The 14,788-nt window shown below is 49.2% G+C and overlaps 1 protein-coding gene across 1 annotated transcript in view; it reads left to right on the forward strand.

The window, feature by feature from the left end:
* The window catches only part of SPECC1 (sperm antigen with calponin homology and coiled-coil domains 1), a 254,519-nt gene that overhangs the window by 221,883 nt on the left and 17,848 nt on the right, over window positions 1-14,788 (forward strand). The window contains 1 exon segment of the mRNA XM_032616185.1: window positions 12,560-12,676. Within this exon segment, the coding sequence (XP_032472076.1) occupies window positions 12,560-12,676 (117 nt within the window).

A 14,788-nucleotide genomic window follows, 5' to 3' on the forward strand; every position in this document is an offset into this window, starting at 1 on the left:
AAGTAAAATGCTGTGAGAATGTTTCCTCCTGTCTGCTCCCTGGTGGGGGTGGGGGGGGCTCTGGAGATGAGATGCACCGGCAGCCAGTGCGGCAGGGCGGCACCACCAGACACCAAACGCCATCATCCTGCCTTCAGTAAGAGCAGAGGCCTGGACGTTTGCAGCCCTTCCCTCTCCATCCCCCAGGGCAGCACGCAAGTCTGTTTAGATAATAACAGTCCCAAGTGACTCTGCACTGAGGATTTTTTCCATTCTCTTCATCATGAAATGTTCATCTGGGAAAAAGAAGCGTTCCAGCCGCAAGACGCTTCGGATTTCGGAGGCTGAATTCAGTCTTTCTGGGGGTGGGAGGTTAAGATTGGCTTGAAGATTGTTTGTCTAGTGTAAATTAAACTCGGTCTTAGAACAGAATTCCTCCACAAGTTGTTTAGCTATTACGTATTATTTTCTTAGTGAGCACATCCAAAAATATACAAGTGCTGTTTCCCTTAAAAAATGGTGTTTTTTTTTTTTCCTTGCTAAGAATATTCTGTTTGGAGTGCTTAGAACATCGTAGGGTGGACAGAATCATGTTGTTCCCTGAAACTTTGTGGATTCCCTGACAAATGTGCAGAGAAGCCGCTGGTATGTTGTGGGGTGGGCATGGGAGGGAATAAGATGAAAGAACGTCCTGGAGGGCAGTTTGGCAGAATCCATCATAACTTATTCCACATGTGTGCAGAGTGATAACAAAAGACCGGCAACAGCCTAAACGTCTGTTGTGTCCATGCACGTCAGAGGAAAGAACGGAGACGAGAATGAGCTGGTGTATAGTGAGTATCTCGCGTGTGGCGGACATTGTTCTGCATGCTTACCTGTGCCTTGCGCATTTAATCTTGACTGCAATCCTATGAGGTATCTATTCCAAATCCACTCTAAGGATTCGGAGACCAAGGCACAGAGAAGTTGCCTACGCGGTCACAGTCATACCACTAGTAATTGACGGGACTTCTGGCTTCAGAATCCAGCCTCCTAGTTTCTACACTGTAGCCGTCTCTGTGTTATGTGGTGTAAAGACCCATCTCTATGGATCTTGGTGAGAGGGAAAAAAATCAGGATGTAGAACTGTCTGCACGTCATGCTACATTTGCCTAAAAGGAGAGGAAATAAATATACGTGTTTGTGTAAGTGCAGGGCGGGGCTGTCCAGTGGCACTTTCTGCGCTGATGAGGATATTCTAGATCTGTGATGTCCAGCACGATAGCCACTCACCACTCGTGGTTCCCAAGCGTTTAAAAGGTGGCTCATGTGGCCGAGAACCTGAATTTTAAACTTTATTTAATTTTAACTAATTTAAACAGCCACCCGTGGCTAGTGGCTATTGTGTCGGACAGTGTAGGACAGAACAGACGCGGGAGCTGGCGAGAGAGCATTTAATCGTCTGGTTTTCAGGCTCGACTTTAGCAGAAGCTTCTGCAGAAGCTTTTGTTGGAAGGGCAGGTTCCATAGCCAATCATTTCAATACCATGAATATAATCTAACCGAATCTAATCTAGGCATTTGGGAGATGGGGAAACTAAAAACCAGAAAAGTTGAGTCATTTGCCTGAATTCGCAGTCACATGGCTGCTTTAGTGACAGAGGAAGACCCGGGCCTAGGAGCTGGTCACAACTCGGGTGTGCTTTTTCTCCTTAGAGCCACTCACGTTTTGGTTTGCCAAGGCCCGTTCAATCCGACTTCCGGCCACAGAAAGAAAACAAAAACCAGACTTTTGTCTCCAGTGTCCCGCAACCACATGGGGAATCCCGTCCACGACTTGCTGGTTCTCTGCAGCCCAACCACGGGGGGCCTCCTCCATGTGACCCCCCGCCCCCATCACGGTGTGTCTGCCCTGCCTGCTCCACTGAACGTGGCCAATCATGCGGGCCGGGAACCGCGCTTCGTTGTTTGTCTGTTCCTCAGCCCTGACCCCCCGGAGGGGCCTGATGAACACTTGCTGTAATTAGATTTCAGAGCAGTGGGTTGGGCTCTTCCTCCACCCTGGAGATTTGACCCATGGGTGCACATGGTGCATGAGAAGGTTTCTGTAACACATCCTTGATGGATACAGGTAAGCTCTCAGCTAGAAAGATGGGGTTTAGGGATGCAGCGAGATGACAGAGCCTGGAAAGGGGGTGACTGGGCCATTCTAGGATGAGTGGAAGCAGCAGAGCTGCAAATAACCATCTCCTTTTTTAGAAAGAGGCAGCCAAGAAGGTGAGTGAAATTAATGAAAATGATGGGTGAAATTAACGAAAGGCAGTAGAGGACAGGAGAGGAAGAAGATTCTTGAAAGGTGTTCCTCCTGGAACGAGGGCTGGGCCTGGGGATGGGACGCGGCAGGGGGTGGTTTGGGAGCCAAGCCGAAGGGGTAGGCGAGACATCACAGGAAGCTGCAGAGGAACTGCTGTCCCCTGTCCCCGTGCTGAGGGAGGCCAGCCCTGCAAGCTGAACTGGGGGCAGGGCGGGAGGGGCACTGGCTTGGGGCTGGACCCAGCTAGGTAGTTCAGGGGCCGGCCGTGAGGCAGCAGGGCACTTGCAGTGAAACAGGACCACGTGTCACAATGCCAAGGTCAGAGAACCTCAGGGAGGGAAGTCGTGGCTGGGGACGCTCCAGCGCTTGTTCAGTGAAGAAGGAACAAAGAAAGATAAGCTCCAGCCACTCTTCTGATGTCAGTACCCTTCGGACTCTGTCTCCAGGGAGAGGTTATGCATATCTGCCTATACATCCCTGGAGACACAGCAGCCCTTTTGTCATCAGAAAGCCCTTATCCTCAGAAGACGTTCCTGTTCCCTTTGCCCTGTAACTTACCCCTTGGTCCTCGCCATGTAAGGCAAAGGGCAACCCTTCCTAGACTCGCTGCTCTGAGCTACGCTTTCCCAGGTCTTGAGGCCTCAGTTCCTTCAACACGGATACAGTGTGGGAAGACTCATTGAAAAAGTAAATTATTCCAAATTAATCTCTGAATTCAGTTCCAATTAAAATCCCAACTGGGGGACTTCCCTGGTGGCACAGTGGTTAAGAATCGGCCTGCCAATGCAGGGGACACGGGTTCGAGCCCTGGGCTGGGAAGATCCCACGTGCCGCGGAGCAACTCAGCCCGTGCGCCACAACTACTGAGCCTGCACTCTAGAGCCCACGAGCCACAACTGCTGAGCCCACGTGCCACAACTACTGAAGCCCGCGTGCCTAGAGCCCATGCTCCACAGCAAGAGAAGCCACCGCAATGAGAAGCTGGCACACCAAAATGAAGAGTAGCCTCAACTCGCCGCAACTAGAGAAAGCCCGCACGTAGCAATGAAGACTGAACACAGCCAAAAATAAATAAATTAAATAAATAAAAATTTTTAAAAATCCCAATTGGATTTCTTTATTCATGAACTTAAAATAGTTAAAAATTCACCTGGTAGAACAAACAAGAACAGCCAAGAAAGTTTTGAAGGAGTATATAGTATAATAATGAAGGTGCATTTGCCATACCTGATTGGGAACATACTGAAGCTGGAGTAGGTCAGGCCCCTTCATCCTACCCCCTGTTAACCCACCTCATAGATTCCAGAGAGATGACCATAAAATCTTAAATCTTATGCTCAGTGAAATACGTCAGACAGAGAAGACAAATACTGTATGACATCACTTATATGTGGAAACTAAAAAATAAACAAACTCGTGAATATAGCAAAAAAAGAAACAGACTCACAGATGCGGAGAACAAACTGGTGGGGAGAAAAGGGAAGGGAGGAGGGGCAAGATAGGGAGAGAGGATCAAGAGATGCAAACCATACACATAAAATAAATAAGCTACAAAGATATATTGTACAGCACAAGGAATATAGCCAATATTTTGTAATAACCATAAATGGAGTATAACCTTTAAAAACTATGAATCACTATGTTGTACACCTGAAACTCACATAATATTGTACATTGACTGTACCTCAATTTTCCAAAAAAATTTAAATAAAAAATAAATAGATAAAAAATAATTTAAAAAAATGTGACTAGTACAACTGAGGAGAAAAAGGATAAGCAAAACTTTTCAGACTTGACCTGAGAGATAATCAGCCACATAAAATCTTAAGTAGAGAAACAAATGATTAAAACAATGATATGAATAGGGTCAGGAGAGGAAAGGAATTCCAAGGAAGCCCCAAAGTTATTTGCTTGGGGTACAAAAGGTTGGTTTCCATTCTCCACTGTGCAGCAGACATAAAAGAGGTACATAAAGCAAGTTCTGAGTTACCTATACCTGTACAACAAACCACCCCCAAATCTAGTGGGTTAGAATAACAATAGTGTTTTGTTCCCAAGTCTTCAGTTTAGGCCTGACCTGCTTTGCTGCACCATGTCTGGGGCCTGGAACAGTTGGGGGCTGGCCAGCCTCTCTGCAGACAGCCTCTGCCCTTGGCTGGGGTGGGCTTCTGCACACCGGGGGCCTCGGGGCTCCCAGAGACGGTGTTCCGAGTCCTGGGTAGAAGCTTAAGGCTCCTTGTGCCCCAGCCTTGCGGGTCCCATGGGTCACTCCTCCACACTCACGTAAACTATTAAGGCCAAACCAGATTTCAGGAGGAGGAGGGGGTACACTCAGCCCCTCCAGTGGAAGATTTCGGAGACTCTGTAGCCTCCTTTAATCTATCACAAGGGGAAAAAATTATGGTCACTAGACTGTCTTTCTAGCAAGTTCTTTTGTTTTTTGCGGTACGCAGGCCTCTCACTGTTGTGGCCTCTCCCGTTGCGGAGCACAGGCTCCGGACGCGCAGGCTCAGCGGCCATGGCTCACGGGCCTATCCGCTCCGCGGCATGTGGGATCCTCCCGGACCAGGGCACGAACCCGTGTCGCCTGCATCGGCAGGCGGACTCTCAACCACTGCGCCACCAGGGAAGCCCTCTAGCAAGTTCTTAATTCCATTTTCCTTCGCTCATCTACAGCCAAGTCTGTATTCTTCTTCCTCAAAGTTTTTGGGGGGAAAAGAAAAAAGAGGGCATAACCCAAGGAACTATTCAATACAGAAACATACAGTTATTAGGACTCAGATTCATTCATTACCTTGGAATCTACATTGGCTTATTCTGTCTGTATTTGATGCCATTAATATTTTTAATAATGTGTATTGTTTTTCCTAATTGTAAAAGTAGCACATAGTCATTGTAGAAAAAAAACAGGCAACACATACAAAAGAAAGATGAAGAATTAGGTTGAACATCAGCTCAATTTGGTTCCTGTTTCTGATTTATTGAAATCATTTTGGTGTCTGAATCTATGCATTTGTTATTCTCTGTCTCTCCCAGACTTCCTCAACTAAGTCAATGATGATGTAGAAGAATACAGGACCAACCCTCTAGACTAACGTTTATCCAATAATTCATGAAAAATACCAAGTATCTAGAAGTTACCGCATATGGCAAACATTTCAAAAACCAGAACATTTGAGTTTTCCCACAAGCTTCATAGGAACGTATACAGATTAGAAAACTGAGTTACAGATTTTTTATGAAGTTTTTCAAAAGAAAAGTTTATTAGCTTAATTGGTAGACAGCCTAGGGTATTGCCAGTTCCCCATTCTGAGCAATAATGCTGCAGTAAACATTCTTGTAGGTATGTCTTTGGGCAGATAGATGCATGACTCTTTCTTCTAGAAAAGTTGCCTAGAAGTGAAATTGCTTGATCAAATCATATTTTCATGAAAAAAAAAAATGCTTCCGGTTGCCTTCCTAAAAGCCTGTACCAATTTGTGTTCCTATCAGCCAACATAAGAATACCTATTTCCCCGTATCTTCATTACCTCTGTGAATTTACCATCTATTTCATTTTTGCCAATTGGTTGAGTGAAACATTTCGCTATTTTTATTTTCTGGTGAGACTGAACACCTCTTCTTATGTTTCTGACTGTTTGTTTTTCCTCTTTGGCACCTCACCAGTTCATTCCTCTGCCAGTGTTTGCTTGAGCTGTTTCTCTCTTTCTCATGGTTTAAAGGAATAGATTCTAGATATTAGTCATTTGCTGTATGTATGCATCTATCTTATTTTTAATGTTTGTCATACAGAAACTTAATTTTATGTAGTAGGTTCTCTCAGTTCTTTTATGCTCGTTGCATCTTGGGCCTTGGATGGCTTTCTTTCCCCAAGATGATAAATCCGTTCATCTATCTTCTAATAATGTTTGATGTTGGCTTATAAATTTAGCTATCTGATAAGACATACTTATCTCCAGGCAGCTAATCTCCAAGAGAAGGGAAACTCGCGAGGTGACCCCATGGTCACAGCTCTCTGCTGGGGAACAGTTTCCATCATGGTGCAGAGCTGGCATGTTCGGGGGGTGGGAGGCAGTGATCAGAGTGGGCACCCAAAACAGTGACATTCAGCGGTATGGGGCCTCAGAAAGGAAGAATCTGCAGAGAGGGGCCCCTGTGGTCCACAGGCGGGTCTCCATGACTCCAGGGCTGAGGACTGTGCTGACCACGTGTGGGTCCAGGCCACTCGGGGTTCACCGGGTAGCCCGAGGCTGGACCGGCTCCTGGAATGGGATGGATGCAGACACGTATGCAGACAGGGAGTGAGGCCGGATCACGTGCAGGGGAGGGCGTGCAGGCCGCCCTTGTGGTGATTTCACCCGCCCCCCGCCCCCTGCCCCCCATGTGTGCACGTGCTCTGTACTGTTTCTTACCAAATCTTCAAAGGAAGGTTGGGTCTCCCCAGGACTCCTTCCTAGACGAGCTGAACCTTGATGAGGAATGAGCTGCTTTTATCCCCCATGAGCTATAAATTGTTACATTTCCCCCCCGCCCAAAAAAAACCCAGTCTGATTCTACAGCTGTGACAATAAGACATCACCAAAAAAGGTCCAGGAGGTCCCAGAGAGGGGATGCTAAGGCCTCCCTGTGCCCAGGACAGCTGGTCCCTACAGCAGGGGACAGACGGCATTTTCTAATCAGTCTCCTGTCTTCTTCCCAGAACCTTCATTTTTTTTTTTCTTTTTAACTTTTTAAAAACTCGTGCATTTAGTGCACACAGAGTCGACCCGCTCATAGAAATCTAGCGGAAGAGCCTAGAGAGACCCTGAGAGAAGATGAAGACGGGGTGGGAGCACAGCCATATCCTCGGTGGGGTTGAGGGGACCCACCCGTGTAGGCTGGCGGAGTGGTTCCTGTTTTTACCAGATGTTGGTGTTTCCAGGCAACAGAAGCAAATGAGATGGACCTTCCAGAAGCAAAAGCTGTGGCGTGTTGGGTTTTGCTCTGCTCTGTCGGTCTGCTGCCTCTCCACTCGCCCTTCCGGAGCTTGTCTACAATCTCAGCCACTCTGATTATTTTCTTGGATGTTCACTAACGTTAGTTTAGCTTCCCCTGTGCCCTTCAGTGTTTCCATATTTCTCAAATGACTTTTGCTGCCCTGAGGACAGAATTCTCTTATCTTACGAAATTTTCTTCTAAGTGCTCCTAGAAACTTAACCTATTTTGGAGATGCTCAGAATGTTACCTTTTTTATATCTGAGCCTTCCTTTCCCCAGAATTTTCTCTCACTCAGAAATATCTCTGAGGTGTTTATATCCCAGAGAAAGTTAAAGATAATTTGCAGTGAGTAATCACCCTTGGGAAAATAATCAGCAAGTTTCTTTTGGTTGTCGCTCTGCTGTTTCCCGCCAGTAAATCTTATAGTACCTAAATTGCAAAATGTTGGCATTCTTTTTAATAGCCACAGTTCAGCCCCTTAAGAAGATCAGGGTCCCAGTTTCTTTCCTTTTTCCTTCCTAATCCATCCCCCTCCCCCCTCCCCCTCCCCCCTCCCTTCCTATCTGTTTTATTGATGTAGGTTTTATTGTACATACACACGTACAGCTCAGTGAATTTTCACAAAGTGCATGTAGCCCACGTCACGAGCGTCCAGCTCACAACACACAGCATTGCCCCCGCCCAGAATCCCCTTCGTGCTCCCTTCCAGTTACCGACTTCCAGTCAAGGATAGCAGTTATCGCAGTCAATGTTACTCAGGAATAAGTAACAAGGCAAAGAATTGAGGATCTATCTTGTAGAATGCCTTGTTGGCCGTTTTCCTTGTTTCTCTAAGTTATTCTTTTGATGAAGCCCTAAGATTCAGCTGAATGGGCATTAGGAAGAGGAAGACACCGTATTAGCACTCACGGGGTGTTTGTGTTCTTGTCCTTGGTCAGTGCATCTATGAGCGTTGAGGACTGTTGCCCGCAAGCTCGGCAGGCCTCCCCCCTCACCAAGGCTGAGCCGACCTTGATCATCCCCAACTGAAAAGAAGGCTTTTCATCCTGTCCAGGGGTGGGGCCTGGAGTCAGTAGTCACCTTGTTCCTTGGCCCAGGAAACTGTCCTCTCTGCCCTTACCCGGCGCCCCGGTCCCATCCACGAGTACCTCCTGCTGTGTTTCCTTGACCTCTCTGGTCACGGCAGTGGGGCTGGGCTCACAGTCCCTGCCCAGCTACCCTGGATGCCTTTCTTGTCCAGGGAAACTGGCCACCCAGAGATAGGTGGTCCCCGTGCTGCCACCGGCACCCCCAAGCTGTCCACACGGTCCAGTCTGCAGGGCCCCCGGGAAGGCCGTGCCGTCCCTAGGAAGCCCTGGCTCCGTGCTCGGCGAGGCCATCCCCCTGCGCCCTCAGCATCCCCTGCGCCCCCTCGGTCTGCTGACCAGAGACCCTCAGAGCACTCAGGTCAGTGATCTGAAGACGGGTGCACAGCTGAACGGGGATTCAAGTGAGAGAGACCCGGTAGGGCACACATCAGCTCACCCCTTACCTGTGATTCTCGTGAAAAACACGGCCGTTATCAAACTGTGTCACCCCACAGCTAACCCCTCACTCACCCAAATATACCTTGGGGGGCAGTAAGGAAGCACGTGGGGTGGTGGTGTAGCAACAGGGCGACCGCTGAGGCCTGATGCCTTAGCACGCTGGCCCTCACCTTCTGACCAGAGGGCCCATAGGTGCACGCGTGTTTAGCTGTCCCGCCAGCTGTGCTGAGGTGGGAATTGTTGTTACTCTTGTTGTCCACGTAGAACCATGGACAGTTTCAGATGACCTTCAGGGAACTAGAGCTGGGTTGTTCCACCCAGAGATAAAACGGGTAAGGTTTTTTTGATAACATCATGTTCTTGGAATGAACGTAATGTGACGAATCATAGCCTCATGCCGTCTATCTCTGCCAGAGTCAGAACTGTTCAAAGTCCAAAACCTGGGAAACAGTTGACGTGAAAGAGAAGCCCTTCCTGACCCAGATGTTGGATTTGCTGAGCTGACCGGATTTGGAATTTCCATTATTCCTTTTTTTAAAAGCTAGGACACTGCCCCCTTTGTCTGGGACAGTGTTGGGTGGTCCCGCTGCTGAAGCGTGAGGGTCCGCGTGTGTCTCAACGATCCCCGATGGCCTGCGAGCGGCTGTCTACCCGGAAGTGACCCGGCCATCTGCGCTGTCCTGAGGGCATGAGTCGTTCTGATTGACTTTTCAACCCTGGCTTTGGTCGCACCAGATTTTCGTCTCAACCTGCTCAATAAACGAGGACATTTACACTTCAGATCAAAAGCTGTTCCTGAGTGGTGTTCAGTGAACTAAAACAGAGGGTGCCGTCCTGGTTTTGTGAGGTGGATGGCATTGTCATCCCTCTGGGTCCCCTTGGCCTTTCCAAACGCCAGTGGAGATTGTGCAGGTGGAGAAAAGTGACGCTTTGTGTCATAGATAGCACGAGAGAGAAGTGTAGAAAATGTTTTCACGCTTTAGGAGAAGAAAGATCTGCCAAGTGTCAAACGCTTTCAATGTAAAGTGAATTTACACAGGAAGGAAGTCAGGGAGGGAGGGAGGGAGAGAGAAAAGAAAGGGAAAAGGAGGAAGGAGACACAGCAAGAGGACACGTGCCCTGCAGCCGGGCGGGCGGGAGCCGGCCCGTGACTCTGGTACACCGGCAGCATTTCTTTTCGCTTCAGCTCCCTCACCTGTCAAATGAGCACCACACCGCTTACCGTGCATGGTTGTTCTGGGAGTTAAATGAGAAAATACACAGCGACAGGCACCTTGTAGACACTCAGCAAACGTTTCTGCCCTACCGTCCCCTTAAGTCTGGACCGCGGAGCATTTGGAAACACCGCCCCTCACGGTGGTGCCCGGTTTCCCTGCAGCTGGCCCGGCCCAGCCTGGCTTCCCCTTCCCAGGGTCTGACGGCCCAGTGTCTGCTTTGAAAGCTGGGAGTGAACTGGATGGACCGTGGCCCCGCCCAGCTCTTCCCTCTTCAGAAGGTATAAAATCAAAGTGCTTCCCATGTCTAGAGCAGCCCCCAGCCCCCTCATCAGGTAGCTCCAAAGTCCCCAGAGAGGCTTTTGAAGCCAAAGATGCAGATGAGCCACTTGTCAGGGGTCCCGGCTTTGGCGACCAGCCTGAGAACAGACTGGCCCCTCCCAGCAGGGGATTCTCAGACGTTTATGTCACACTGGTACCTGGCAGCTTGTGTGTTTGGTTGTGCTCTGGGCCACGTCCCTTCGCGCGGAGTGGGAGTGTGCTTGCAGACCAGACCCGGAGCAGGACACACAGCTGAAGGCGGTGCTCCCGAGGGGTGTCCTGGGGTCCCGGGACCACCCTGGACTGCAGTTGGAGGCGGGAAAAGACTTGTTAGAGAGGCCAGATGTGGGCCCTGGGTCCCTGGCGTGTCCTGGTTCAGGTAAAGCTGCATGCGTGGCGGCAACACTACCTCCTCCACCGAAAGCACCCAGGACAGGCCTGCGCTCGGGGCCCCCTGGGGTGTGCCCTCCTGCAGGTGCTTCCACGGCCTCTCCCAGGCTGTTTCAACACATTCAGGCAGCCGCTGTGTAGATCAGCCTGAGCGGTGAGGGGTCGGTGGGCTTGGGAACCTGGCATTTCATTCAGGATGAACCTGTGAACTTGGGAAGAAAGCCCGCCCTGTTAGGATGAGCTCGGTCAGGGAGAAAGAGGCAGATGGTTGTGAGGGTCTAAGAGGTGGAGGTAGCCTGGAGCTACCAGGGGTCCTGCCTGGGAAGCGTCATCTCCGTGGGCTGCCTGTCAAGTTGGATGTTGGCTTCCTTATCACTGTTTGCCAGGCAGCTCCTGGGGCCCCCGCCTGTCCTGAAGGAGGAGCTCCTTTCTCCCCCCCTGAGATGCCCCCAAGTTGTAGGGAGAAGAGGGTAGTGGCAGGAATAAGCCATGTGGGTTTTTAAGGTCTTCTTGTTTAGTCTTGGTCTCCCTGTTGTTAATTGGGGTCATAGGTAATGATGGTGATGGTGATGATGGTGATGGTGGTGATGGTGATGGTGATGATGGTGGTGGTGGTGATGGTGATGGTGATGATGGTGATGATGGTGGTGATGGTGATGATGGTGATGGTGATGATGGTGATGGTGATGATGGTGATGGTGATGATGGTGGTGATGGTGATGGTGATGGTGGTGGTGATGGTGATGATGGTGATGGTGGTGATGATGATGGTGGTGGTGGTGATGATGATGGTGGTGATGGTGATGGTGGTGATGGTGATGGTGGTGATGATGATGGTGGTGGTGTTGATGGTGATGGTGATGGTGGTGATGATGATGGTGGTGATGGTGGTGATAGTGATGATGATGGTGGTGGTGATGATGGTGATGGTGATGATGGTGATGGTGGTGATGGTGATGGTGATGGTGATGATGGTGATGGTGATGATGGTGATGGTGGTGATGGTGATGATGGTGATGGTGGTGGTGGTGGTGATGATGTTGGTGGTGGTGATGGTGATGGTGGTGGTGATGGTGATGATTCTTCTTTGGCCACATAAGGCTGGGAGGTGCTGGGATGTGCAAAGCTGACTAGGTAGGTTAATTTGAGAGTAAGATGTCAGAGCCTTTGACATACCAGAGGGTGGGCAGAAGTTCCCTACTGTTTTGAGATGTAGAGAAGAAACTTATGGTTACCAAGAGGGGAAGTTGGGATGGGGTGAATTGGGAGATTGAGATTGACATATATACACTACTATGTATAAAAGAGATAACTAATGAGAACCTACTGTATAGCACAGGAAACTCTACTCAGTGCTCTCTGGTGACCTAAATGGGAAGGAAATCTTTAAAAAAAAAATGGATATATGTATATATATAACTGATTCACTTTGCTGCACATCAGAAACTGATACAATATTGTAAATCAACTATACTCCAATAAAAATTAATAATAAAAAAAAGAAGTTCCCTACTGTTTTGAGCTCCAAAGGCTTTTCTCGTGCCTTTTTTTTTTTTTTTTTTGGCCATGCTGCATAGCTTGCAGGATCTTAGCTCCCCGTTACCCCTGTGGTGGAAGCATGGAATCTTAACCACTGGACCGTCAGAGAAGTCCCTTGTGCTTTTCTGTGAATGGATTTGGGCAACGCCAGGCCACCATTCCTGGCACCAAAATTAAAGGTACTGCCAGCAGATTGGGTAGTGTCTGATCTTGTCTTACTGCAAGCCCAGAGGTGGATACGCACATGGATCCTAGCACGGTCCCATTCATAGTCTGTGACTTGGCACGGTTTGGTGATAAATGCTGCTTTTCCCCTACAGAACATCGATATCACCAATTTCAGCAGCAGCTGGAGTGATGGCTTGGCCTTGTGTGCTCTCCTGCACACCTACCTGCCTGCTCACATCCCGTACCAGGAGCTGACCAGTCAGGAGAAGGTAAGTCCCCCACCCCCACCCCTCCCTGGTCACCCCTGTTACCCTCCAGAACACGCAAGGGGAACTCCTCATACTTTCAATACATCCCAACCAGGGTGAGGTTTGTGGACTTGAGGTGGTAATTGGGGTACTGATTCCAGCACAGATAACTACGGAGGACAGGTCTACACTGCAGAACCCCACCCCTGGTAAATGTTCTCAGTTTCCTTGTTACCTAGAAAAACACAGTGGAGCCCAGTTGACTGTGGCTGCTGAGAAGTTCCTGTCACCCGGTTTTCAAAGAAAACCCTGATGGACTCTCACCTTCATGGTTTCAAGACATTGGCCAGCATTTTCAAAATCTTTCAAAATCCAAAGAACCAGAAAGCACCACTGAAAAGAGTTTCTTGCTCAAATAAGCTTGGGAAGCTGTATATTTGATCACACTTTTGGAGATTCACAGCACTCGTAAAGACTTCAAGAAGTCCTTTGTTAAAGAAACCTGTGTGACTCTGTTTAGCCCAACCTATATGAGAGCCACAGAACCTTTTTAACTTTTAATATAATCACCCGTAACAGGAATCAGCGGACTTCTCCTCTTGGGGGCCAGTGGTAGGCTTTGTGGATCTGTGTTCTCTGTCACAGCTACTCAGCTCTACCACTGTGGCTCCCAAGCGGCCACAGATGTTTGTAAACAAATGGGCATGCTGTGTTCCAATAAAACTTTATTTACAAAAACGAGCTGAGGGCCAGGATTGGCCTGCAGGCTGTGGTTTGCCAAATCCTGACCTAGAACATCCTAAAAATCACATTCCACAGAGTGTACTTTGGGAAATGCTGTCCCGGGCCCTGTGCTCATTCACTCAACAAGCATTTCTTGCCAGGCGTCAGTCACAGTAATAAGGGCAGCGGTGAGCACATAGACAGGTTCTTTGTCTTCAGGAGGTGGACGTTCAGTAAACGAGTGAGTAAACCTGTAACAAGCAACCCTGTAAATAAACAAAATGTGGAAGAACTTGAGAGAAACACGGGGCTGTAGGGTGAACAAGAGGACCTAACTTCCTTCCACCAGGAAGGCTGGGAAGGTCTCCGAGGAGGCGGAATTCCAGCTGAAAAGCTGACGTGAAGGAACCAGTGACACAAAGCGGGGGAGCTTTCCAGAGCCAGGGAGCACAGCCGAGGGGACGCCCGGTGCTTGCAGCCAGGGTTGCAGGGGACAGGGAAGGCGGCCTGCCATGCCGCCTGGCTTCCACAACGGCTGGCAGACGGCACTGGACAGTGACAGATGACGATCCCTGTTCTGAAAATATCTCTCTGTGAAAAAGTGAACTGTCACGGGGACAAGAATGAAAGAGAGGCTGCAGTTGGGAGGTTGTAGGCATTGTGGTGAGAGCTCACTTCCCTGTTCACCCGTTAGTGGAGGCCAGTGGCCGCATCGTGGGTGGGAAAGCGGAGGAAGATTCGAGATACATCTGAGACGCAGAACCAGCTGGACGCGGTGACCAAGTGGCTGTGGGGAGAAGAGAAAGCCGGAGGCGACCCAGGTGTCTGGCTGGCAGGACAGTTTGCTGAGGGGGAAGGAACAGAAATGTTTGAAAGCTCTGGTTTTGACTTTCTCACACTAGCATGTAAATAAAGTCCAAATGGTCCTGGCACTGATGGCGATGATAACTGAACAAAGTGATTTAATTGTTTAGAGTGTGTATCGGTCAGGGTTCTCCAGAGAAACAGAACTACTAGGATTTGGGTGTGTATGTGTATGTGTGTAAACACACAGATATATATACACACATAGAGAGAGAGAGGGAGAGAGATGTTTATTTATTTATTTATTTATTTATTTATTTATTTATTTTTTTGTGGTACGCAGGGCTCTCACTGCTGTGGCCTCTCCCGTTGCGGAGCACAGGCTCCAGACGCGCAGGCTCAGCGGCCATGGCTCACGGGCCCAGCCGCTCCGCGGCATGTGGGATCTTCCCGGACTGGGGCACGAACCCGTGTCCCCTGCACCGGCAGGCGGACTCTCAACCACTGCACCACCAGGGAAGCCCGAGATGTTTATTTTAAGCAGTTGGCCCATGCAGTTGTGGAGGCTGACAAAGCCAGTTTGCAGGGCGGGCTGGCAATCTGGAG

The sequence above is a fragment of the Phocoena sinus genome, chromosome 20 (genome assembly GCF_008692025.1).
Source record: "Phocoena sinus isolate mPhoSin1 chromosome 20, mPhoSin1.pri, whole genome shotgun sequence".
NCBI lineage: Eukaryota > Metazoa > Chordata > Mammalia > Artiodactyla > Phocoenidae > Phocoena > Phocoena sinus.